We start from the raw sequence: 24,789 nt of genomic DNA, 5'->3' as shown, positions 1-24,789 counted from the left end.
CCTCCGAGATCTTCTCTATGTAGCCCATTGAATGCCACAGTTTCATCTAAAGTGGGGTACACACTATTAGAAAATCAGGCGAAAGTTTGCCCGATTTTTCTCGATGTTTCACAGCAAATTGATGATGAAAGAAAATTCGGACGAAAATTCTTATGAATTTTAAATAAACAATAAAAAAACAAAGTTTTTTTTGTTGTTTATTGTTTCTGATCATGCACAGTCTTTCTTTTCTGATTTTACTTGTACGAAATTCGGACAAAAATGGTACTCATTAAACAAAAATTGTTCGTTCTGTTCCCGTACGAGAAAAATGTTGGAGTTTGTCCCTTTTCGATCGGCCGTCGAAAGTTGTGTACACACTAAATGAAAATCGTACAAACGTTCTTTGTACGAAAACGTTCGCCTGATTTTCTTATAGTGTGTATGAGCTTTTTTGGAAGCCCCCCAGTCGGGCTCCATTTCTTTTTTTTGTGCATTTCTATTTATTCCTATAGAAGGACTGGCCATCATTAGGACAAACAATATACAGCCTTTCCATAGGAAATGGAGATTCTTCCACATATACATATTTATATACATAAAAGAAGCAGAGAAACCAGCTAGCAGACTTTTGGAGAAGAGTCTGTGTACTATTCAGTGAGGATATCCAAGGAATGGGGCAGGCAACTGTAAGGCCCCTTTTACACAAGCAGTCAGGTCCGGTCTGCCTATCCGTTTTTTTTTTTTAGATAGACCTGGACGGACCCTTCATTGTCCATTGTTAGCCAAATGTAAAGGGACTTGTGTCTACACCCAGCTACCTCCAATCCGATTTTGCAAAAACAAACAAAAGGGGGGTCCAGGACAGCCAGTTTGTTTGTATGTGACCGCGTATAGAGGAGAGCAGTTTGTGTCCACTCTGCATAAGCAGACAGATCCCCTGCGACTGCTTTGTGTGCCACTCACTGAAATGGATCTCAAGCAACCGCCACTGGGAGCTCACCCCAGCTCCTACAATCACTGGCATTAAAGACAGGACTCCCTGAATACGCACATCCAAGTTGACCCTATACTGCGTGTATGAACAGCAACCTCAGCCTGAACTCGGACCAGGCCACACCTCCAACATGTTTTACTCCACCCCTCAGAGCTTAGGCATGGCCAAGGGGCAGAGCGAAACACGTTGGGGGGCGTAGCCTTGGAGTCCATGCTGAGGTTGGCATTCATACACTCAGTATAGGGACATCAATGTGCGGCTTCAGGGATCCCTTTCTTTATGGATAGATCCCCCCCGGTGAACAAGCGGATCGCAGCCAGAGTATGCCCCATGTGAATGGGGCCTTGGACTTGGTAAAGGGGGGCATTTAAAGATAACTGGTACTAATTCAGGCTCTGCTTCTTCAGTATATCTCCATTCATCCCTTTGGAAAGATTATCCACTTTTGGGATGAATATGAATAAATGGAGATTCTTCCCCCTATTCACTAAAAAAGCAGAGCCCAGTGAGAAGACATTTAGAGAAGACACTGTTCAGCACTCAGTGAAGATCTCATAGAAGTAGGGACAGGTAAGTGTGGGACTTGGGGGGGGATATTTAAAGGATAACTGTACCGGTCCTGAGTGGAGATGATCCTGTCTGTGTAATTGAAAGGACATTGGCACAAATGAAGACCTTTCCCCCAGGGCAATGTGCAGTCATTCATCCAATAAACATGTGCTCTATTCATTCTTGGAAAAACTTCATAGCATTTATGGAGTGTGGGTTCCCCAAACATTCATTTGCCAATAGTAAGTGCCAGTAGCAGATGACCTCACAAGGTTTTAGCGTAAACAAGTGCCACTATAATTATCCTGCAATTGAACATGAGTTGCTGCCTCTTCAGCTGTAATGAGACTGTGTACTTCATGTAAACACACATAAAAGAGGTGTCTGCAGTGACATGATCAGTCATTGCCTTCACAACCATTGACCTTTTAGTCATTTTAGTTTTATTCTCATGAAGCCTAAAGAAAAACTTTCCATAAGAAAAACTGGCAGCCCAACATCGACTGCTTCCTATCAGATGCAGTCACTGTTTGGGTGTTCAATCAGCTGTGGCTCCTGTGGCTGTCTAAATACAACAGCCAGCAGCAGGGATTCCTAAACATCAGGGATGGAGAAATCTACTAGACATCTTCCATTCAGCCCATGGGCTAAATTAGAGAAATCTATGCCTGGGTGGGCTAGCCTTAAAGTGATACTAAAAGCTATGATTTTTTTTTTTGTATAAAAAAGATAATATTTACCTACATTGTGCAATGATATTGCTCATAAAGGTAAATTTTCTCCTCTTCCGGCAGTTCAATGCCAGCCCTGTCAGCTTCGTCCTCCTCCTGGTGCCTCCTGTAGCAAACTGGGTGGTAAGGAGGCACCTGTGCATGCACGTTCCCAAGCCAGGCTGTGTGCATCCACAAACCCGTGCATGCACGTTCCCAAGCCACGCTGTGTGCATTCACAAACCACACAATGCCATTAAGCCATTTCCCTGCTCACTTCTCACAGGAGTTTGACAGCAGCAAAAGCTTAAAGCCGTGTACACACGATCGATTTGCCCGGCAGACTTGGTCCGCTGGACCACAGTACGCCGGACAATTCGATCGTGTGTGGGCTCCAGTGGACTTTTTCCTTGTAAAGTCCGGCGAACTTAGAAAGTAGTTTTGACTCAAAATTTGTCCGCCGGACTTAGCTTTCAGCGGACAATCTGTTCGTCAGTGTGCTAGTCCGGCGGACTAAGAATGACGCATGCTCTGAAGCAAGTACGAGAAGGAAGCTATTGGCTACTGGCTATTGAACTTCCTTTTTCTAGTCCCGTTGTACATGCTGTACGTCATTGCGTTAGAAATCGCTGGACTTTCGGAGCATCCGTGTGTGGCCAAGTCTGTTCGTTATAAAGTCCGGCGGATCGTTTGCCGAACCAATTCCGCCGGACAATTCGATCGTGTATACACAGCATAAGGCTCCATTTCCATCAGTTTCTCCTGTGAAAGCTGGAAGTGAAGGTAGCAACATTGAAACTGGGGTGGTGACATAGAGCAAGGTAATTAAAGCGGAGTTACACCCAAAAGTGAAAATTCCACTTTAAGGCCTCCTCCCGGCTCCTATTTGTGAACCAGAACTTTTGAGGAGGAAGTGGGGAGCAGGTACCCGATTTTGACAGATACTTGCTCACACTTCCATTCCGGTCGCCTTAGGTGATCGGAAGCGGAAGTTCTCCTTCCTGAAGTCTTCTGGGTCACATGACAAGTCCTAGAAGACTTTGGGACCAGTCACAGAGTTCAACGTCGCTTGCGCATGCCCTGGGCCATGGACATTAATTTACATATTCTTAAGGTGTTACTAAATCCAGGAGCCTGAATGCACTATATCTGGTCTCTCCCAGTACACAAAACATGAAATGCAATTATTTCAGTAAATATAAACAGCTAAATACCTTTTCTCATCAGCAGTATACACCTATATCAGTGTCTGGTTAAAGCTTGTAGGAGGAGTTTTCATTCTCCCCTGGCTGTCCTACGAGGCAGCAGGACTCCCGACCCGCTGTCTGGACAGTGCTGATTGGCCCTGTGCTGATCACATCCCAAGAAAAAAAAACTCTTTAGCAATAAACACCAAACTGAGCATGTGCAGCTTGCCCCCAAGGCCCTGTTCTATCAGGAGATGGTTTGGGGACAGTTAAGAAGGGGAGGATCAGAGAAGACGGGATCAAACAAACATCCTTTTTACACAATGCAGAGGATTAAGCCCTTAGTGAGTATAACAAGCATGCTTTACTGCATATACAGACTGATTTTGCTGTTTTACGGGTTTAGTTACAATTTAACAAGTTGTAAAAGAGCTTTATAGAAAACTACCAGTGACCTCTCTATTAGTGATGGACGAACGTTTCGCCCGGCGGTCGTTTCGCGGCGAATTTCCGACTTTCGCCGTCCGCGGGTTCGAACGCCTTTTTCCGTCGTTCGCCCCGGCGGACTTACGTGTTTAATGTATACAAGAACTTTAACCTTTCGTGACACGTTTATCATGTGTTACAGGACAACCAATTGAGACATGACAGCTCATGGACACTTGGACATTCCCCCTAACCTATAAATACACCCGATCCGGTGGCCATTTTACATTCTTTCTTCTGTCACTGTAGGGAAAGGATCCTGTGTGGAGTAGGGACAGAGAAAACGCTAGCTATTTGGTACACAAAAGTTCTTTTCAGGACTGGTATAGGTGTTAGGTCAGCAGCCTGAGTTTCTTTTGTCAGTTTAGATAAAGGGACAGAGCGCTGTATGCTGCTATTTTAGGGACAGCTCAGCCAGATTAGTCTTTCTTCATCATCATCATCATCATCATCATTAGCTGTTACTATCAGGTCCACAAAAGAGCTGTTCCAGCTAATCGTTCCAGCCTACTCTTTTTTGCCAATTTGTATAGGGACAGGCAGGAAGCAGTGTGTCAGGCAGTGAGGATAATTTTAAAGACTTGCTGTTACTATTAGTTCCACAAAGGTTCTTTTCAGGACTGGTATCAGTGGTACGGTAATAGGCTTGTACACGTATAATATTCTTTCTTCCAAATATAGAAAGAATATTATACTTGACTGCTGCCCTTCTGCTGCAGTCTGCTAATCATTCACAACTCACTTGTTCCACAAAGCTCTTTATCAGGACTGGTAACTTGGTCTGTCTAGGGTGCTACGGTACATAGGCTTGGGTGCGGTACAGTCTGCTGTTCTGTAAGGACCGCTATCGGTCCACAATACATAGGGTTGCCGTGCACTACTGCTGACCGCTGCCCTATACTGCAGCAGTCCTTCAGCGGTATAGGGACTGACGCACAGTCTGCTAAACACTAATACACAACCTGCTTGGTCCACAAAAGTTCTTATAAGGACTGGTAACTTGGTATAGGGTGCTACGGTACATAGGCCTGAGTGCGTTACAGTCTGCTGTTCTGTAAGGACCGCTATCGGTCCACAATACATAGGGTTGACGTGCACTACTGCTGACCGCTGCCCTATACTGCAGCAGTCCTTCAGCGGTATAGGGACTGACGCACAGTCTGCTAAACACTAACACACAACCTGCTTGGTCCACAAAAGTTCTTATAAGGACTGGTAACTTGGTATAGGGTGCTACGGTACATAGGCCTGAGTGCAGTACAGTCTGCTGTTCTGTAAGGACTGCTATCGGTCCACAATACATAGGGTTGCCGTGCACTACTGCTGACCGCTGCCCTATACTGCAGCAGTCCTTCAGCGGTATAGGGACTGACGCACAGTCTGCTAAACACTAATACACAACCTGCTTGGTCCACAAAAGTTCTTATAAGGACTGGTAACTTGGTATAGGGTGCTACGGTACATAGGCCTGAGTGCAGTACAGTCTGCTGTTCTGTAAGGACCGCTATCGGTCCACAATACATAGGGTTGCCGTGCACTACTGCTGACCGCTGCCCTATACTGCAGCAGTCCTTCATTGGTATAGGGACTGACGTACAGTCTGCTAATCACTAACACACAACCTGCTTGGTCCACAAAAGTTCTTATAAGGACTGGTAACTTGGTATAGGGTGCTACGGTACATAGGCCTGAGTGCAGTACAGTCTGCTGTTCTGTAAGGACTGCTATCGGTCCACAATACATAGGGTTGCCGTGCACTACTGCTGACCGCTGCCCTATACTGCAGCAGTCCTTCAGCGGTATAGGGACTGACGCACAGTCTGCTAAACACTAATACACAACCTGCTTGGTCCACAAAAGTTCTTATAAGGACTGGTAACTTGGTATAGGGTGCTACGGTACATAGGCCTGAGTGCAGTACAGTCTGCTGTTCTGTAAGGACCGCTATCGGTCCACAATACATAGGGTTGCCGTGCACTACTGCTGACCGCTGCCCTATACTGCAGCAGTCCTTCATTGGTATAGGGACTGACGTACAGTCTGCTAATCACTAACACACAACCTGCTTGGTCCACAAAAGTTCTTATAAGGACTGGTAACTTGGTATAGGGTGCTACGGTACATAGGCCTGAGTGCAGTACAGTCTGCTGTTCTGTAAGGACCGCTATCGGTCCACAATACATAGGGTTGCCGTGCACTACTGCTGACCGCTGCCCTATACTGCAGCAGTCCTTCATTGGTATAGGGACTGACGCACAGTCTGCTAAACACTAATACACAACCTGCTTGGTCCACAAAAGTTCTTATAAGGACTGGTAACTTGGTATAGGGTGCTACGGTACATAGGCCTGAGTGCAGTACAGTCTGCTGTTCTGTAAGGACCGCTATCGGTCCACAATACATAGGGTTGCCGTGCACTACTGCTGACCGCTGCCCTATACTGCAGCAGTCCTTCATTGGTATAGGGACTGACGTACAGTCTGCTAATCACTAACACACAACCTGCTTGGTCCACAAAAGTTCTTATAAGGACTGGTAACTTGGTATAGGGTGCTACGGTACATAGGCCTGAGTGCAGTACAGTCTGCTGTTCTGTAAGGACTGCTATCGGTCCACAATACATAGGGTTGCCGTGCACTACTGCTGACCGCTGCCCTATACTGCAGCAGTCCTTCAGCGGTATAGGGACTGACGCACAGTCTGCTAAACACTAATACACAACCTGCTTGGTCCACAAAAGTTCTTATAAGGACTGGTAACTTGGTATAGGGTGCTACGGTACATAGGCCTGAGTGCAGTACAGTCTGCTGTTCTGTAAGGACCGCTATCGGTCCACAATACATAGGGTTGCCGTGCACTACTGCTGACCGCTGCCCTATACTGCAGCAGTCCTTCATTGGTATAGGGACTGACGTACAGTCTGCTAATCACTAACACACAACCTGCTTGGTCCACAAAAGTTCTTATAAGGACTGGTAACTTGGTATAGGGTGCTACGGTACATAGGCCTGAGTGCAGTACAGTCTGCTGTTCTGTAAGGACTGCTATCGGTCCACAATACATAGGGTTGCCGTGCACTACTGCTGACCGCTGCCCTATACTGCAGCAGTCCTTCAGCGGTATAGGGACTGACGCACAGTCTGCTAAACACTAATACACAACCTGCTTGGTCCACAAAAGTTCTTATAAGGACTGGTAACTTGGTATAGGGTGCTACGGTACATAGGCCTGAGTGCAGTACAGTCTGCTGTTCTGTAAGGACCGCTATCGGTCCACAATACATAGGGTTGCCGTGCACTACTGCTGACCGCTGCCCTATACTGCAGCAGTCCTTCATTGGTATAGGGACTGACGTACAGTCTGCTAATCACTAACACACAACCTGCTTGGTCCACAAAAGTTCTTATAAGGACTGGTAACTTGGTATAGGGTGCTACGGTACATAGGCCTGAGTGCGTTACAGTCTGCTGTTCTGTAAGGACCGCTATCGGTCCACAATACATAGGGTTGCCGTGCACTACTGCTGACCGCTGCCCTATACTGCAGCAGTCCTTCAGCGGTATAGGGACTGACGCACAGTCTGCTAAACACTAACACACAACCTGCTTGGTCCACAAAAGTTTTTATAAGGACTGGTAACTTGGTATAGGGTGCTACGGTACATAGGCCTGAGTGCAGTACAGTCTGCTGTTCTGTAAGGACCGCTATCGGTCCACAATACATAGGGTTGACGTGCACTACTGCTGACCGCTGCCCTATACTGCAGCAGTCCTTCAGCGGTATAGGGACTAAGAGTTTTGTCACAGGGTGATTTAAAAAATGACAGGCAGAGGAAGAGGCAGGCCCTTCCGCAGGGGTGGTAGGGGTAGGGCAGGAGCAACAGCCTTGAGCCAAAGTGGGAAGTTGCAGAAGGTACGTTCAATTACTTTAAAGGACGCACCAGACTTGGTTGAGTGGCTCACTCAGCCTTATTCTTCTGCACCCTCCTCATCCTCTCGATCTGCACCCTCTTCTTCACTCTCTGCTATGTGCACCCCCAAAGACACTACCACCAACAACACCACCACCACCACATACCTTCCGCTTGAGTGCAAATGGGGGCCTTCATGCTCCAGTGTTTTAATAGGGACCCCCGTATAAAAAGCATGAGGGTCAAGGACCAGTACTGGGTGGCAACGTACTTAGATCCCCGGTACAAACACAAAATGGCGGAAATGTTACCGCCGTCGCAGAGGGCTGTCAGAATGCAGCACTTCCAGGCCTTGCTTCGAGAAATGCTGCATTCTGCTTTTGCGTGCGCTGGCAGAGGAGCAATTCCCACTCCCAGAGAAGGATTTGCGGGTACCAATCCAACAGCGCCTGCAAGAAGAGGCCGGTTTGAAGATGTGTTGGTGACTTCGGATATGAGGTCATTCTTTCAGCCGACCCATCGACAGGTGTCATCCGGATCCAGCATCAGGGAACGCCTAGACCGTCAGGTGTCCGACTACATTGGGTTAACGGCCGATGTGGACGCTCTGAGGAGTGATGAACCCCTAGACTACTGGGTGGGCAGGCTTGACCTCTGGCCAGAGCTTGCCCAATTTGCAATCGAACTGTTGGCTTGCCCCTCATCCAGTGTCCTGTCCGAAAGGACGTTCAGCGCAGCAGGGGGGATTGTGACCGATAAGCGTACTCGCCTAGCTCACGACAGTGTTAACTACCTCACATTTCTAAAAATGAATGAGGCATGGATCTCGGAGGAATTCAACACATGTGATCAGTAGACCATGTATATGTCTATAAACAATTTTTGGAATCAAGCACACAGACCTTCTTAATTCATTTGGCTCACTTCCCTGACCCAAAAAAGCACACCGTACTATATGCCCCTACCCTCCTCTTTGAAGAGGTTGAGCGGTGTCATATTTCTACTGGGGCTGCTTATTATGAGGGGTTCCCACCATCCCTGTGCTGTGCTGACTTCCTCCTGGGTGTTCTTATTATGAGGGGCTCCCACCATCCCTGTGCTGTGCTGACTTCCTCCTGGGGGTTCTTATTATGAGGGGATCACACCATCCCTGTGCTGTGCTGACTTCCTCCTGGGGCTGCTTACGGTGCTGCTGTCAGCGCTGTATGTCACGGAGCTGCTGTCAGCGCTGTATGTCACGGAGCTGCTGTCAGCGCTGTATGTCACGGAGCTGCTGTCAGCGCTGTATGTCACGGAGCTGCTGTCAGCGCTGTATGTCACGGAGCTGCTGTCAGCGCTGTATGTCACGGAGCTGCTGTCAGCGCTGTATGTCACGGAGCTGCTGTCAGCGCTGTATGTCACGGAGCTGCTGTCAGCGCTGTATGTCACGGTGCTGCTGTCAGCGCTGTATGTCACGGAGCTGCTGTCAGCGCTGTATGTCACGGAGCTGCTGTCAGTGCTGTATGTCACGGAGCTGCTGTCAGCGCTGTATGTCACGGAGCTGCTGTCAGCGCTGTATGTCACGGAGCTGCTGTCAGCGCTGTATGTCACGGTGCTGCTGTCAGCGCTGTATGTCACGGAGCTGCTGTCAGCGCTGTATGTCACGGAGCTGCTGTCAGTGCTGTATGTCACGGAGCTGCTGTCAGCGCTGTATGTCACGGAGCTGCTGTCAGCGCTGTATGTCACGGAGCTGCTGTCAGCGCTGTATGTCACGGTGCTGCTGTCAGCGCTGTATGTCACGGAGCTGCTGTCAGCGCTGTATGTCACGGAGCTGCTGTCAGCGCTGTATGTCACGGAGCTGCTGTCAGCGCTGTATGTCACGGAGCTGCTGTCAGCGCTGTATGTCACGGAGCTGCTGTCAGCGCTGTATGTCACGGTGCTGATGTCAGTGCTCTGTATTACGGTGCTGCTGTCAGTGCTCTGTATCTCCTGCACCCTCTTGTTTGCCTACCCTGGTCCCTGACCTTCCCTCTCCTCCATTGCCTTCATTAGCTCCATAGTCCTGAATTGTCAGAACAATTTCCCAAATAAAAAAAAAATGCTTGTAGTTATCGATCCCAAATTCACCTCATACATGTATTATGCTATTGTCCAGGTGGTGGGACTACGTGCTACCCCCTAATAATTACCCCGTGGCCGCAAATTCGACCTAAAGGTTTGCGAAATTCGCCTCCCATTGAAGTCAATGGAGCCCGCGGCGAACGGTCGTTTTCGCGAACGTTTGTGTCCGTTCGCGTTTCGCGTTCGCGAAACGTCCCGTCGGAAGTTCGTCCATCACTACTCTCTATCTGCTGTTGTGAATTTCAAAGACTAATTGCACTACAATGCCTATAGATAGAGAGGTGATTGAGGGCATGTTTTAAAAAGTGCTTTCACTGGCTTTTCAGAATAAATAATGGAGCTATGCTGATCATGGGATCTCTCTTGGCCAGCCTGACTACTGCTCTTCACTACTGGTTGGAAATTCTTCCATTATAACGATGAGCCAAAATTAGGCACTGGAGGTAGGATAGGATGGGCTATTGCATAACAGCTTGGTTCTTATTTGCATAAAAATTACCCCAGGCTACATAGCTCAATTACTCAATTCATGGCTCCAGTAAACCATGACTGGGCCCCAGAACCGGTTGCCATAGTTATGCCCTATAATAAAACCAAAACCAATTCAATGAGTTTAGATATGACAAAATGCAAATCGAAATGATCCATTCATCTTAGCTTCTCATTTATATTCCATTTCTGTTGCTCATTTTAAAACTGGTGCACATAACACAGGAACAGCTGTCAGCTGAGAAGGGAAATTAAACATGGAAATAAGTGGGTTGTTATAGACAGGAGGTCCATTTTCCTGTGTTCTATTTTCATAATCATCTCTATCAGCTCTGAGCAGTTGCTTTGAAGCTTTTGCTGATAAACATATTAGAATCGACATGTTACCTTGGCATCCCCTCCTCCTCACTACTGGTCAGCAAAGCCTTCCATTACAGGGATGGGCAAATAGTGAGGCATGGGAGGCAGAAGAGGCCAATGGTTATGACTATAACAATTTAGCCCTTGTTTACATAAGAGAGTACTCCAGGCTTCCACAGAACCCACTTACTTCTTCTGGATCAGAAAATATTAAATTGATACTTTTTTAAATAACAAGCATGTTATACTTACCTGCTCTGTGCAGTGGTTTTGCACAGAGCAGCTTGGATCCTCCTCTTCTCAGGTCCCTCTTTGGTGCTCCTTGCCTCTCTCTCATGTCGGGTGCTCCTGTCAGCTACCCATCACATTTTTCTACCCGCTGGAGTGTGCATGCGCAACGCCGCCATATGCGTTCCAACACAGGGCCCCTTCGCGGGCCCGCATTGCTCGCCACGCTTTGAGCACGGCATTATTATAGTCTAACTCTATGTCCACTTGGATGGTGGGGCTTGAACCACTGGACTCAGGGATGGAATGCATATGGCGGCGTCACGCATGCGCAGTCCAGTGTGTAGCCAAATCTGATGGAGCAGTTTTCTATGGGAGTACCTGAGCCGAGCTGTGGCTCCGTGTGTCCATTCAGACATGGAGCCGTGGTTTGATCCCGCCCACTCGCTCTCCTCACTGCCTAACTGACTTTAACTGTATCTCAGCCAATCAAGAGGGAAAGTTCTGGATGGCCGAGGCACTCGTGCACATTGCTGGATAGAGGTGGGGCTCAGGTAAGTATTAATGGGGCTAAGGGGAGCTGCTACACACAGAAGTTTTTTTTTTCCTAATGCATAATATGCATTAAGATAAAAAAAAACAAAACTAAATAATTCTTACTTACCTTTCAGAGACCCATACTGAGATTAGAAAGTTGTGTGTGATGGTTTTATTTTATTTTTTATTTTTTTGTCATTCCCTTTTTTCTTTTCAGAACCAAAGAAGACTAGCTGGAGCCGGACTTACCGGGACTGGGGTTTTCGGGCATTTGATGAGTCTGTGACCTCGGAGATGTGAGAGTGATTTGTGGCTCCTTTTGGCTTCCAGTTCAATCAAGCACTTCACCACTTTCTCATCTACTTCTGGTCCTCAGCCCAGAGCTCCAAGAGGTGGCAACACAATATAAATAAACTGTTTCTCAGCACTTTGGTCCCAAGGATATCCTTGGGCCCCAGCTGGTTTCAAACTGAAAAGCCTAAGGGACACATACAAAAGCACAATTGGTGGGCTGAGAGGAATCTGTCGCCGTTGCGTCTTTCTGTGTTACCAAATACAATCATCGATATGAAGTTACTGACTTTCCCGTCACAATATAATAATATTAAATGCACACACATTGGAGAATTCATACAAAACAAAATACATCTGTGGATTGCAAGGCAGAAATCTTGCACAGACAACCTGAGGGGAGCTGACTTTGACTCTGAGGAAGCCTGTACAGTCTCCATTTGTAATGTGAAAGATATTTTGGTCTTGTCCTTCTGCAATACAGTCTGTGCCAATACTCTGGCTATTGTGGGTATTTAAAGTGTCTATGGAACTTCGGTTAAACAAAATGTGTGAATATGCTCAATAAAGCTCGCTAAACCTCTAGCCTCCCCAAATGAAATTTAATTTAAATGTAGCTAAGCTGTTGCCATGGTAAACATATAATACATATACTTCTGGTACCAAGGATTTGATTGATAAATGAGGATGGTTGCATACATAAGTGGCTCAATGCTCAGTAGAAAGCATCAAGTACCGCCCATCGTACAAAGAAGTATATGAACATGTAGCGAAAATTATCCAGACATGATCTCAGGTTTACATCTGACATGTTCATCACTATCATGAGCAAACTTAGAAGTAGCCGGGCGCTAAAGTCATTACAGAAAAGTGCATATAATGTACATAAAAGGGCATTTGTTATTTTTGTTGGTGGTCGCATTACGTTATTTTGTGAGCTTGTTTATATCTGTGTATTGTGTGATAGTGGTATCAACCTCAGTCCTCGAGTAGAGCAGAAGAAGAAAATAAAAGAGGGAGAGGGGGAAAAAGGGGTGAGAAAAGAAGAAAGAGGAGTCACGGAGGTCGCTTAGAGGGGATACAAAAAATGATGCTTGCTAAAAAGGGCCTTCCCCTGTGTTCAAAGTTGCATGAGGTTAGGGGTGCGTTGTGAAAGAGGGGAAAATTCAAGACATGGTTGCCAGACTGAAAGAAAATTGTGTCCTCCAGGATAGAAGTACATTTTTAGCTAACCAATGTATCCTAAATCTAAGCCTTTACCTCCTCGAAATTAAGAGATTGAGATTTCCATGCATGGCTGATCGTTTCTTTGGTAGCTTTAAAAATATAATTAGAGCATGTTTCTTACAGAACAGCATATATACTTCCTAGCACTCTCGAATTAAACTCAGTTATTTTGGATTACGTTAAATTAAAGGGGTTGTGAAGGTTCATTTTTTATTTTCTACATAGGTTTCTTTAAGCTAGTGCATTGTTAGTTCACTTACCTTTTCCTTCGATTTCCCTTCTAAATGTTTTTTTTCTTTGTCTGAATATCTCACTTCCTGTTTCTCCTCAGTAAACTTCACACCATCATCCGAGTGGTGGTTAGTCAGCCAGAACAGCTTACTGAACATCTTACTGAGGAGGAATAGGAAGTGAGAAATTCAGACAAAGAAAACAAAGAAAAAAAACATTTAGAAAGGAAATCGAAGGAAAACATAAGTGAACCAACAATGCACTAGCTTAAAGGAACCTATTTAGAAAATAAATAACAAACCTTTACAACCCCTTTAAGGTTCACACTATTGCGAATTGGATGGGGTTTCCCTGCATCCAATTTACATAGCAGGAGATTGTGGCTGGCTCTCTATGGAGCTCCAGTACGAATTCCACTGTAGTCCTGTGCGTCTTTTTGGTTAGTTTTAGGTCCGGAATGAAATCGGACCTGATGCAGTGAATGGAGATGCACCGGACTCTTGCTGGGAGCCGCTGTCTTCTCCAGTGTGATCCCAGCCTAAAGGAGAAGTATAGCCAAAGCTATTTTTGCTATACTTCTCCTGGGGATCACAGGAGTGCAGTTAGTTCTGATGGTCACTCAGCTGGTCAAGGCTCTAGCTTGAACGCAACTTTATAGGTGGGATCCACCCAGAAGTCTGGACCCACCTCTCCGTGACCCATGCCTTGAACAGCTCAGCGCTCCAGTGAGCTCTGGAGGGGAAAAGCAGAAAGCTGGTGACTGATAGTAACGGGCTCTCTGCTAACTGAAGACTGAGAACTGAGCGATCACTCGGGTCTAAGACTTAGAAGCTGGGGGAACAGATGCAGCATCTGAACAATGCTACATCCACCTAGTTGAGTATAAATGTTTCTTTTTTTTTTTTTTAAACCCATACTTCTCTTTTAGGCCCCTTGCACTTGGGCATCATAACTTACTGATGTTTACTCAGGAACTTGTGATACCTATGTGCAAGGGGCCAAAAAATGTAAGTAAAGTGTATAGATGAGTGTAATCGAGTAAAACCTTCTTCATTGCCAGTATTGTAATATACTCATTTATACTCGCGTAAACATGCTTATAGATGAGTAAACACACATATATAAGTAAATCACTGCACTCAAATAAAAAAATTTTTTTTTTTGTATTACTGCTCTATACTCAATTCTCTATCACTGGTTTTCACTCAGCTGTGTGCAATGTCCCATAGATAACAATGCATCTCCTTTGAGATCAGTATAAACCTCACTATTTTTTACTCCCGTGTGTAAGATGCCATAGCCTCCCTGGTGGTATGATTATGTCAGATTTTTTAATCTCAAAGCGGTACATTGTATTGCATAGAAATTTGGCGTTTTATATTGTAGGCCTATAATTCTTAGTAATAACTCACTTAAATCTGTCCAAACTTGACACACAAAATCATAAATTATAATATAATAAATAAATATAAATAATTATAAAAAATAATAATATAATAATAATAAAATACATTTCCCCACGATTCACTATCGCTCAATTCTGTAAGTGTTCTAATTTACTACCGCTGTTTTCTAGCTGGTCTAAAACCACAAAAGGGAGGTGAAATGATATGATACAGTAATGTAATCTTACAGATTACAGTGTACTGTACGTGTTATGAATTTTGTACTTTTTGAATTTGAATCTGCCCCGTGCATCGTGACACTTGCAGGGAATGGAGCCCGACACACAGAGCATCAAGCGGATTATCTGGCGGGGGACACAGCGGGGGGGGGGGGGGGACATTGCAGGATCCTGATGAAAAGGTAAATTACCTGGACCAGGATTCTGCAATGCAATCCCGAGTGTGGCTTGGGGATACTGCTAATGGTAATGAAATTTAACCCTGAGCCACACTCAGGATTACTGCCAGGAGGGTTAATCTAAAGTAAAATCATGTTTGTTTGCTGTTGAATTTTATGTCAAAGGAGAATTTAAAAAAACAAAAAAAAACAAATGCAATACATGCACCTTTCCCTATGCTTATTCCTTTAAAAAGTGACCCTGTCAGAAATTCAGTGACCTTCCAACTTCTATTGTTGGGTAACAATTCTGCATTTGCTGCACCAAAGTCTTATGCAGCGTTGTCAGGCCTGCCTGAGCTCTCCTACAAAAGTCTGCCTATCCTCTGCCACGGCACGCTCATCATATACAAGGTGTGTCTATTAAATAATGAGACTGATTACATAACTCACCTTCATTTATATGTATTACAAATGTAATGCTTGTCCCCTTCAATATATTCCCCATTTGCACTAATACATTGCTGCAGTCTTGTTTTTCCTGGTCAAAGGCATGGAGAAAATCAATTTCTGTCAGCTGTTTTAACACATCCGTGTTTTCTTCTTTACACCATCAACTGACTCAAAATGTATCCCTTTAAGCACAGATTTAACTTTAGGAAATTCATTCTCACTTCCCTCTCTGAATCTTTTGTGACACCCAAATACACGAGCACGAGACAGGCCGTCATTTTCATAAGCTGTAGTAAGCATTTGAAAACATTTAGTTTTTTTTGTGCAATTTTACTAAAAATGTCAAATTTACACTTTGTTCAACTTTCAAACTTAGAATTTTTTCGGCACAGTACAGAAAACACAACCAAACTAAATGGTGACTCACAATCAACTGAATGTCATTGTGTTGCTGCTTGTCATGCAGGTTCAAATAAGTTCAAGGTCACCACTCATGCAGTTATAACTGGTTCTGACTGCTTTGTTTACTAGGTGGGATCACAGTCTCCTTATTTAATAGACACGTATACAGTATATTGACTTTTTTTCCAAGCAAAACAATGCTGCCTTGGCTTGAAAATCCCCTTTTATACACTTGTCACCCAAACAAGTGTTTTCATTGGATGATTGTTGTTCATTTCTTTTATCTCAGTGACAAAGATGACTAGGACAAATAGAAAAAGAGAATCTCCCCAGAGGGGAGGCAGGCAGCAGTAAAAAACAGACAGAATTTCTAACTCTCCCCTACCATATCAAACACTGAAAAAGTTTTTAGATACACTTTAAGGACTCTTTCATACGGACATGTCAGTGTACGTAGCCCGCTTTGCTCAGCGGGGGAGCGATCCATCGATCCCCACTGAGCAGGAAGATGACAGGTCTGTTTCTGCACACTGTGCAGTGACGAACCTGTCAGCAGCTGTCAGCACAGCTCTCCCCTATGGAGGATTGGATGACGACGGACCGCAGAGTCTAGGTTTCTCCTCCGTCACACTTTTTCTGAGAGCGGAGCGGGTCGGATGTCAGCGGACATGTCACAGCTGACATCCGTCATAGACCTCTATGGAGTGTCTGTTCAGGTCCGCCTAAAAAAACTGACAGGCGGACCTGAACGGATCGTCCGTTTGAAAGGGGCCTAAGGCCTCTTTCACACTGATACTGTGGGGTTGATTTACTAAAGGCAAATACACTACAAGTGTAGCTGCTCCAGAGCTTAATAATGAGGTGGAGCTTCACTTTGCAAAGAATACCCAATCACATGCAAGAAAAAAATAATTTTTTTTGCTTACACATGATTGGATGATGGAAGTCAGAAGAGCTTCTTCTAATTTACTAAGCACTGGAGCAACTGCTCTTGCAGAGTGAAACTGCACTTTGCAAAGTGCACAGTCTATTTTCCTTTAGTAAATCAGCCCCTGTGGCTCATACAGCATGATTGGGCTATTTGTTTATGCAACTGAAGCTGTGTGCAGGCAGCCTATTTTACGCTATGGGGACGCAGGGACTGTATGGACACAACAGCTCATTCTAACTAGGCAGGTTTGCAGAGAAGGATGAGCAGTCCTTAACCCCTTATGAACACCCAGCGGCTTTAGCGCCCACAGGCCGCGATATTTGTTGCATTGTTGTTTACATGCTGAGAATGCGCTCACTGTGTGCTCTCGACACAAAGACTGAGCAGACAGCTCTGAGTCCGGGCTACAGATTAGTAGGCAGTGGGACCGGTTCCACGCGATTGTTGATCCTTCCCAACCCCTGGATGTTCCAAAATGTTTCTAGGGATGCCATGGCATGTGAGAAGGGGTTTATGCACACTGTCTGCAGTTGGGGGATGCTCATCTTCCTCTGCATGCCTGTCAAATTGGGATGCGCCTTCACTCAGTTCCAGTAACATAAAAAAAGGCCCATTGACGCTGTACGGGCCACAGCACCCATGTGGATGAGGCCTTAGGCCGCGTACACACGGGCGGACTGTTCGCCCAACTTTGTCCGCTGAACAGTGTTTGGGCGGACAGTCCGCTCGTGTGTGGGCTTTCAGCGGACAGTTTCAGCGGACAGTTGGACGGACAAGGTTTTTCGGAAATTCCGAAAAACTGTCCGCTGAAACCTTGTTTCAGCGAACAGCCCGCTCGTGTGTAGGCTTGTTCGTCAAACAAAGTTGCGCGCATGCTCAGAAAGGATTTTCACGCCGAAAGCTATAATGCAGTGTATAGGACGTCGTATTTTTCGTCCCGTCGTACGTGCCGTTCACGTCATCGCGCACGGTTTCAGCAAACTGTTCGTTCGTCGTGTGTGGGCATGTCTGTCCATGCTAATTTTGAGCGGACTGTTTGCTGAAACTGTTGGACGGACAAAGTTGGGCGAACAGTCCGCGCGTGTGTACGCGGCCTTAGAGTGTTGGCTTGACATCATTTTCACAGAAACACAGTTGTACCACTAGAGGTCAGCACAATGCAATTTCCCAACTTCTGAACAGCTGATTTTGGCCTATTTGCTTTGCAGTATTTCCTACTTCAATTCTAAAGTAGAAGAGAGTAGATAAATACTCACACATGGATAACACAGGTAAAGAATAGCATATGCCATTTCCCTACGTCTCTTCAGTTATCCTTTGGCATTCATTTTTTAAATAAGTTAGTGAATAACAAGAAAACATACCCCAAGCAATTATATGTATGCAAATAAACTGGGATTCAAGAGAACTTTTTTTATTTGAAAAACCCAAACAAGGGTACCAGTGAAATATTGGCCTATCAGCTGAATCAGTTTGGAATGTTTGTTGACTTGCAGATCGGTTTCTGATAGTTTCAGACAACTTTTATCCATGGTGCATTTTTGATTATTGGTCTGATAGAGGATTTTTTTTGTGTATTTTGGTTTCTTTACTGCCGCTGGTTCATGGGAAAGATGTACACTTTTCAGGATCTTTGTGCAAAATGTTTAAATATGTATTTAGCTTCTTTCTTACATACCTAATCTAAAGCTGGCCACATAGTTTAAATTTGCGTTCAATCGTTTTTTATGAAATTCTGAAAAATAATTAATTGTAGCTTTCGATGATACCATCATTGAGTCAACTAATTAGATTGGAAGGCCCTCAAAAATTTTGTTCAGACTTGCTACTTGAACAGATTCCCAGATGTAATAAATAGGTTTCCTTTATTGCTTTTGAAATCAAGGAAAAAATATTGCAAAGTAAAAGTTTATTTCAATTGATTCAGAGTTATATTCATATATACTCATATTATATTATATTCATATTTACATATTATATTCATATATACTTATATATGTATATATTCTTATATACATTGAGAAGAATTTATCAAAACTGAACCAACCAGAATCAAACGCAGCAGTTCATTGAAAACAGTCTGCTTCTGTCTTTCATTTCCAAAGCTTAGCGGAACAAGCTGAAGATAGATCCAGACTCTGTTTCAGTTTTTATAAACCCCCCCCCCCCCCACTGTATGCTGATCAGCCCATGGGGTTGCAATGCATACATTATACACACACGTGCACTCTTATTCCAGATGCAATATTTTCCTAATACATACGCATAAAAAGATGTATGAGTTTTCCTAACTGAAGTCCACATTCCTTTACAGTGTTATAGAAGAAAGACGGCTACAGCTCAGCTCTGTTGTTCCAGGAGGGTGTCCATTGACGTTCTCCCGAAACTACGCACCTTGCACGCCCCCTGGGGCCTGCATCCAGGGTGCTCTGTGATCACTGTGTCTTTTTGACACAGCCAGTCACAAATCATGGTAAAAGGACAATTACAGCGGCCCTTTATCACATGATCATCTGTCAAAAATAAGGAGGAGAGGAAGAGAGTGCACACTATTTCCATTTTACTAGCCCGGGTCCCCTGCCCACTTTCTCACCCTCACTCATATCTCTTAGAGACTTTCCAGATTCACTTCATATTTTCACTTCCTACACACGAGTGTCTCGTGGTTCAATGCCTGCCCTGGTTGATGCCTTTGTGGATCGTCCCCGCTGAGTTGTCGGTCACAGCTCCCGGTTGGAGGTGCCCTCGGATGGCTCGCGGTGCCCGGCACCATACCGTCAATACACGAGCTACAGTAAGCATGCACCGGGTGTGGGGTCTTCTTTACCCTACCCCTGTTCATGTTTATATATATTAGACTATTCATATATAATAATTCTATTTTAGATACATCACGTGTTAGCTCCTGACGAGTGGCTCAAAAGCCATGAAATGCATAGAGCTACCAGACGCCATGTTTCTACTAAATACTTACCCAGACCTTTAAGTCATTATGCAATACCCACCTTTACAGGACTAGTGAGGCCATAGGTCTTGCAGGCACTATTTCCCAATTGATGGTTTTATACAATCTTGCTATTGGTGAACTTTGGAATATTATTGTGGTTATATCATGAGATACCAATGTCATTACCATGTTTATTGTTATTACCATGCTCATCATTTATAAATGATACCAGCACTATATGTATGTATATACTATATAATAATCAATAAATTTCCTATATATTCACCAATTTACTCTACTGCAACCACGTGCTTTATGTAAAGTTCCACTCTCTTGCTCTCCTCCTTATTTTTGACTTCAACAGGGATGGAAATACATGTCCTTACCAGGCCATGGCTTAATTTAAAGTCCCAAAAAATCCCCTCCACTTTATCACATGATCATCTGTGTTCAATCACAGCTGATCACAGTGTAAACAGACTTGCCGGTTATCCTGACAGGGGACATGTACACAGGCAATCAGGGGCATGATCATCAGTGCCCTGATTATCAGTGCATCCCCATCAGTACCAATCAGTTCCCATCAGTGCTGCTCATCAGTGCCCATCAGTGCTGCATACCAGTGCCCCCTATCAGTGCCCATCAATGCCTCATATCAGTGCCCATCAGTGCTCATCAGTGCTGCATATCAGTGCTCATCAGTGCTGCTTTCAGTGCCCATCAATGCTGCATATCACTACCCATCAGTGCTGCATATCAGTGCTCATCAGTGCTGTATATCAGTGCCCATCAATGCCGCATATGAGTGTCCATCAGTGCTGCATATCAGTGCTGTATATCAGTGCCCATCAATGCCACATATCAGTGCCCATCAGTGCTGCATATCAGTGCCCATCAATGCTGCATATCAGTGCCCATCGATGCTGCATATCACTGCCCATCAGTGCTGCATTTCAGTGCTCATCAGTGCTGTATATCAGTGCCCATCAATGCCGCATATGAGTGTCCATCAGTGCTGCATATCAGTGCTGTATATCAGTGCCCATCAATGCCGCATATCAGTGCTCATCAGTGCAGTCCCTTCAGCGCACATCAGTGGAGAAAAATAACTTATTTTCAAGATTTTATGACAGAAATTAACAAACAAAAAAAGTTTTGTCTGTTTGTTTAGCAAAAAAAAAAAACCCAGTGGTGATTAAATACCACCAAAAAAAGCTCTATCTGTCTCAAACAATTATAACAATGTCATATGGGTACAGTGTTGCATGACTGCACAATTTTCATTCAAAGTAAGATTGGCCTGGGCAGGAAGGGGGTATAAGTGCCCAGCAAGCAAGTGGTTAATAGAATAAACAAGAAAAACTTTCCATTTTTCGCCTTAAATTTTTCTTATGACTATGGTCAAAAACAGTTGTTGATTTGTCCCCATTAACCATTGGAAAACTGAACAAATGTTTTGAAAACGAATACTTTTGAACAAAATTCTAACCGTGCATGGACATCTTAAACGAGAAGTACAGCTGAAGCCCACTATCGGCTGCCATCACAGAGCCTGTCCAGGTTCAGGCAAGATTATGACAATGGAGTCAGGATCCGCCCACATGCCTGGACTTTCCACACTTCAAAGACATGCTGGTAGGTAAATTGAATCCTGTCTAAAATTGGCCCTAGTATGTGTATGTATGACTGTGAGTTAGGGACCTTAGATTATAAGCATCTTGAAGGCAGGGACTGATAGGAATGTCCAATACTGTATATATGTAAAGCACGGAGTAAATTTATGAGGCTATATAAGTACCTGTTAAAAATAAATAAATAAATAAATAGGATTACAGACAACCTTCGTTTGTTAGCAAGGCTTTTTGGCTGAACTGGTTGTTAAAGCACTGACACATTAAATGCCTACAGAGGGAACAGAGATCATCAATAAGAATGGCATGACCAGGGGAAATCATTTATTGGCAACTAGTCAGCACATTTCACGGCACAGAAAAGATTTGTCAGCGTCATGACATTCAGTGACTGTTATCTGAAGTGTTAACAGTTCCAAAGGCAGCTGTCTCTAAAGAGCATCACCAGGTGATTCTACATTTAAAACACCACATTTCCATCATAGAGGTTACCTATGGCAGATAAACTACAAGGATAGTTAACCACTTCAATACAGGGCACTTTCGCCCCCTTTCTTCCCAGCCCAATTTTCAGCTTTCAGCGCTCTAGCGCTTTCAGTGACAATTGCGCGGTCATGCTACACTGTACCCAAATGAAATTTTTATCATTTTGTTCGCACAAATAGAGCTTTATTTTGGTGGTATTTATTCACGACTCCGTTTTTTATTTTTTGCGATATAAGCGCAAAAAAGCGGAAATTTGGAAAAAAAAAACAATATTTTCTTTTTTCTACTTCAATAAAAATCCAATAAAATCAAATTTTGTCATAAATTTAAGCCAAAATGTATTCTGCTACATGTTTTTGGTAAAAAAAAATCCGTTAAGTGTATAATAATTGGTTTGTGGGATCACGGACATATGTACGCAAATGATCATGTACATATGTGTGCAGGTGATCACGTACATATGTGTGCAGATAATCATTGGGACATGTGATTTTAGTGGGACATATGTGGGGGACATGTTTTTATTATTAGGGACATGTGTTTTTATTATTTGGGGACATGTATGTTTTGGGGACATGTGTGGGGACATTGTGTTTATACTGTGTGATGTGTTTACTGTGTGGTGTGTTTACTGTGTACACTAGACTGGTGATCAGTGAGTAAAAAGCTGTAAAAAGCAGCTCATACTCACTGATCAGCAGCCGGCTGCAGCGATCTGCTCTCCTCTCCACAGCGATGACTTCTGTGTGAGGAGAGGAGGAGCCGATTGCCTAGCAACCGGCTGTTTGTTTACATCACATGACGGCCGTGATTGGACACGGCCGTCATGTGATCAGGAGGGCCAATCACAGAGCCCTCCTGCCGATCTGAGATGCGCCGTGTCCGGGTGACACGGGCGCATCGGGATCGCGCCGCTGCGCGGGCACGCGCGCGCGCGATCCCGCTCCTCCTGATGGACATTCCTGAACGTCCTATCAGAAGTAGGCGGCTCCCACCCGGCCGTATATGTGCATTGGCCGGGTGGGAAGTGGTTAACCACTTCCGGACCGCCGCACGCCGATATACGTCCTAACTTTGACAGGGGATATCGTCATTATGGCAGCAGCTAGCTGCCATAACCACGGTATCCTTGTGTTCGGCCGGTGGCTTGCTTCAAGATAAAAGTGGTCTCTGTGGCAGATTCACAATAAGATCACTTTTATTGGAGGCGGGAGAGGGGGACACCCCTCTCGCTGCACTCCGGTGCCCAGGCATGTACTGGCCATTGGGACTACAGGGAGTTTCCCGGTGGGCCGATGGCTCAGTGGGCCACTCTGATATGCAAGGGGGCTGGTGATGGGACACTCTGATGTAAGGGGGCTGGTGATGGGACACTCTGATGTAAGGGGGCTGCTAATGAGACACTCTGATGTAAGGGGGCTGCTAATGAGACACTCTGATGAAAGGGGGTGCTGATGGGACACTCTGATGTAAGGGGGCGCTGATGGGACACTCTGATGTAAGGGGGCGCTGATGGGACACTCTGATGTAAGGGGGCGCTGATGGGACACTCTGATGAAAGGGGGCTGCTAATGAGACACTCTGATGTAAGGGGGTGCTGATGGGACACTCTGATGTAAGGGGGCGCTGATGGGACACTCTGATGTAAGGGGGCGCTGATGGGACACTCTGATGTAAGGGCGCTGATGGGACACTCTGATGTAAGGGGGGGCTGATGAGACACTCTGATGTAAGGGGGTGCTGATGAGACACTCTGATGTAAGGGGTGCTGATGGGACACTCTGATGTAAGGGGGCTGCTCAGGGGACACTCTGATGTAAGGGGGTGCCGATGAGACACTCTGATGTAAGGGGCTGCTGATGGGACACTCAAAATGTAAGTGGGCCGGTCTGGATGAAGTCCAGGGCCAAATTTCTTTCCCAGTCCAGCCCTGCCGGTGCCCTCCGCCTCTTACCGGAGCCGTCGGCAGCATGTTCTTCCTTCCTTGGCATGGAGATGAGTGAGGTGTGAAGATGGCCCCCACCCGTCTCCATGACATTGCAGGGCGGAAGCGACGTCAAAACGTCACTTATGCCCATAGCTCTTAAAGGGCCATTTAAAAAAAATTATAAATTGTAACCACTTGCCAACCACTGTCGGTATATATATGTCGGCAGAATGGTACGACTGGGCAAAGTAACGTACCCGTGCAGCAGCGCTTTGCCGGCAATCTAGCTGCATTGCCCCATTGATTTCAATGGGCAGGAGCAGGGAAGGAGCGGTGTATACACAGCTCCTTCACCTCTCCAAAGATGCTGCTAGCAGGACTTTTTTTACTGTCCTGCCAGCGCACCGCTGCAGTGTGAATGCCCTCGGGGCTTTCAAACTGGAGACACAGCAGCTGCTCTTTCAGGCGCTTTGCAGGCACTATTTTTAGCACTGTAGCGCCTGCAAAGTGCTCCAGTGTGAAAGGGGTCTTTATGTTCTTTTGCACCTTACTGCTGTACAGTATATAGTGTTGTGAAAGAATTGGTATTTGTTTTATGTCACAGAGGAGTTATTAGTCTGGACATAAAATGTAATAACCAATATACAGTATCTCACAAAATTGAGTACACCCCTCACATTTTTGTAAATATTTTATTCTATCTTTTCATGTGACAACACTGAAGAAATGACACTTTGCTACAATGTAAAGTAGTGAGTGTACAGCTTGTATAACAGTGTAAATTTGTTGTCCCCTCAAAATAACTCAACATACAGCCATTAATGTCTAAACTACTCGCAACAAAAGTGAGTACACCCCTAAGTAAAAATGTCCAAATTGGGCCCAATGTGTCAATATTGTGTGTGGCCACCATTATTTTCCAGCACTGCCTTAACCCTCTTGGGCATGG

General features: G+C 45.0%; 1 protein-coding gene and 1 long non-coding RNA gene across 4 annotated transcripts in view; both read left to right on the top strand.

Annotated features, from left to right (window-relative positions):
• The window catches only part of LOC143925049 (cell adhesion molecule 3-like), a 106,132-nt gene extending 93,724 nt beyond the window's left edge, over positions 1–12,408 (top strand). For all 3 annotated transcript variants that reach the window (XR_013261931.1, XM_077449631.1, XM_077449630.1), the window contains one exon: positions 11,750–12,408. Coding sequence is in view for 1 of the 3 variants with exons in the window: in XM_077449630.1 (XP_077305756.1) it covers positions 11,750–11,832 (83 nt within the window). In the remaining 2 variants the exon portion in view is untranslated. The remainder of the gene's footprint in view (positions 1–11,749) is intronic.
• A 2,646-nt stretch (positions 12,409–15,054) lies between these two features.
• LOC143925048 (uncharacterized) lies at positions 15,055–20,089 on the top strand. Its single transcript, XR_013261930.1, has 2 exons — positions 15,055–17,506; positions 17,949–20,089. It is a non-coding gene; the product is annotated as an uncharacterized LOC143925048 (long non-coding RNA).
• The last annotated feature ends 4,700 nt before the right edge of the window (positions 20,090–24,789 follow it).

Source organism: Lithobates pipiens, unplaced genomic scaffold (genome assembly GCF_037356315.1).
Source record: "Lithobates pipiens isolate NorthernLeopardFrog02 unplaced genomic scaffold, aLitPip1_a1.2 Scaffold_22, whole genome shotgun sequence".
Taxonomy (NCBI): Eukaryota; Metazoa; Chordata; class Amphibia; order Anura; family Ranidae; genus Lithobates; species Lithobates pipiens.
The sequence above is the reverse complement of the archived record's forward strand: the minus strand, read 5'-3'. Positions and strand labels throughout refer to the sequence as shown.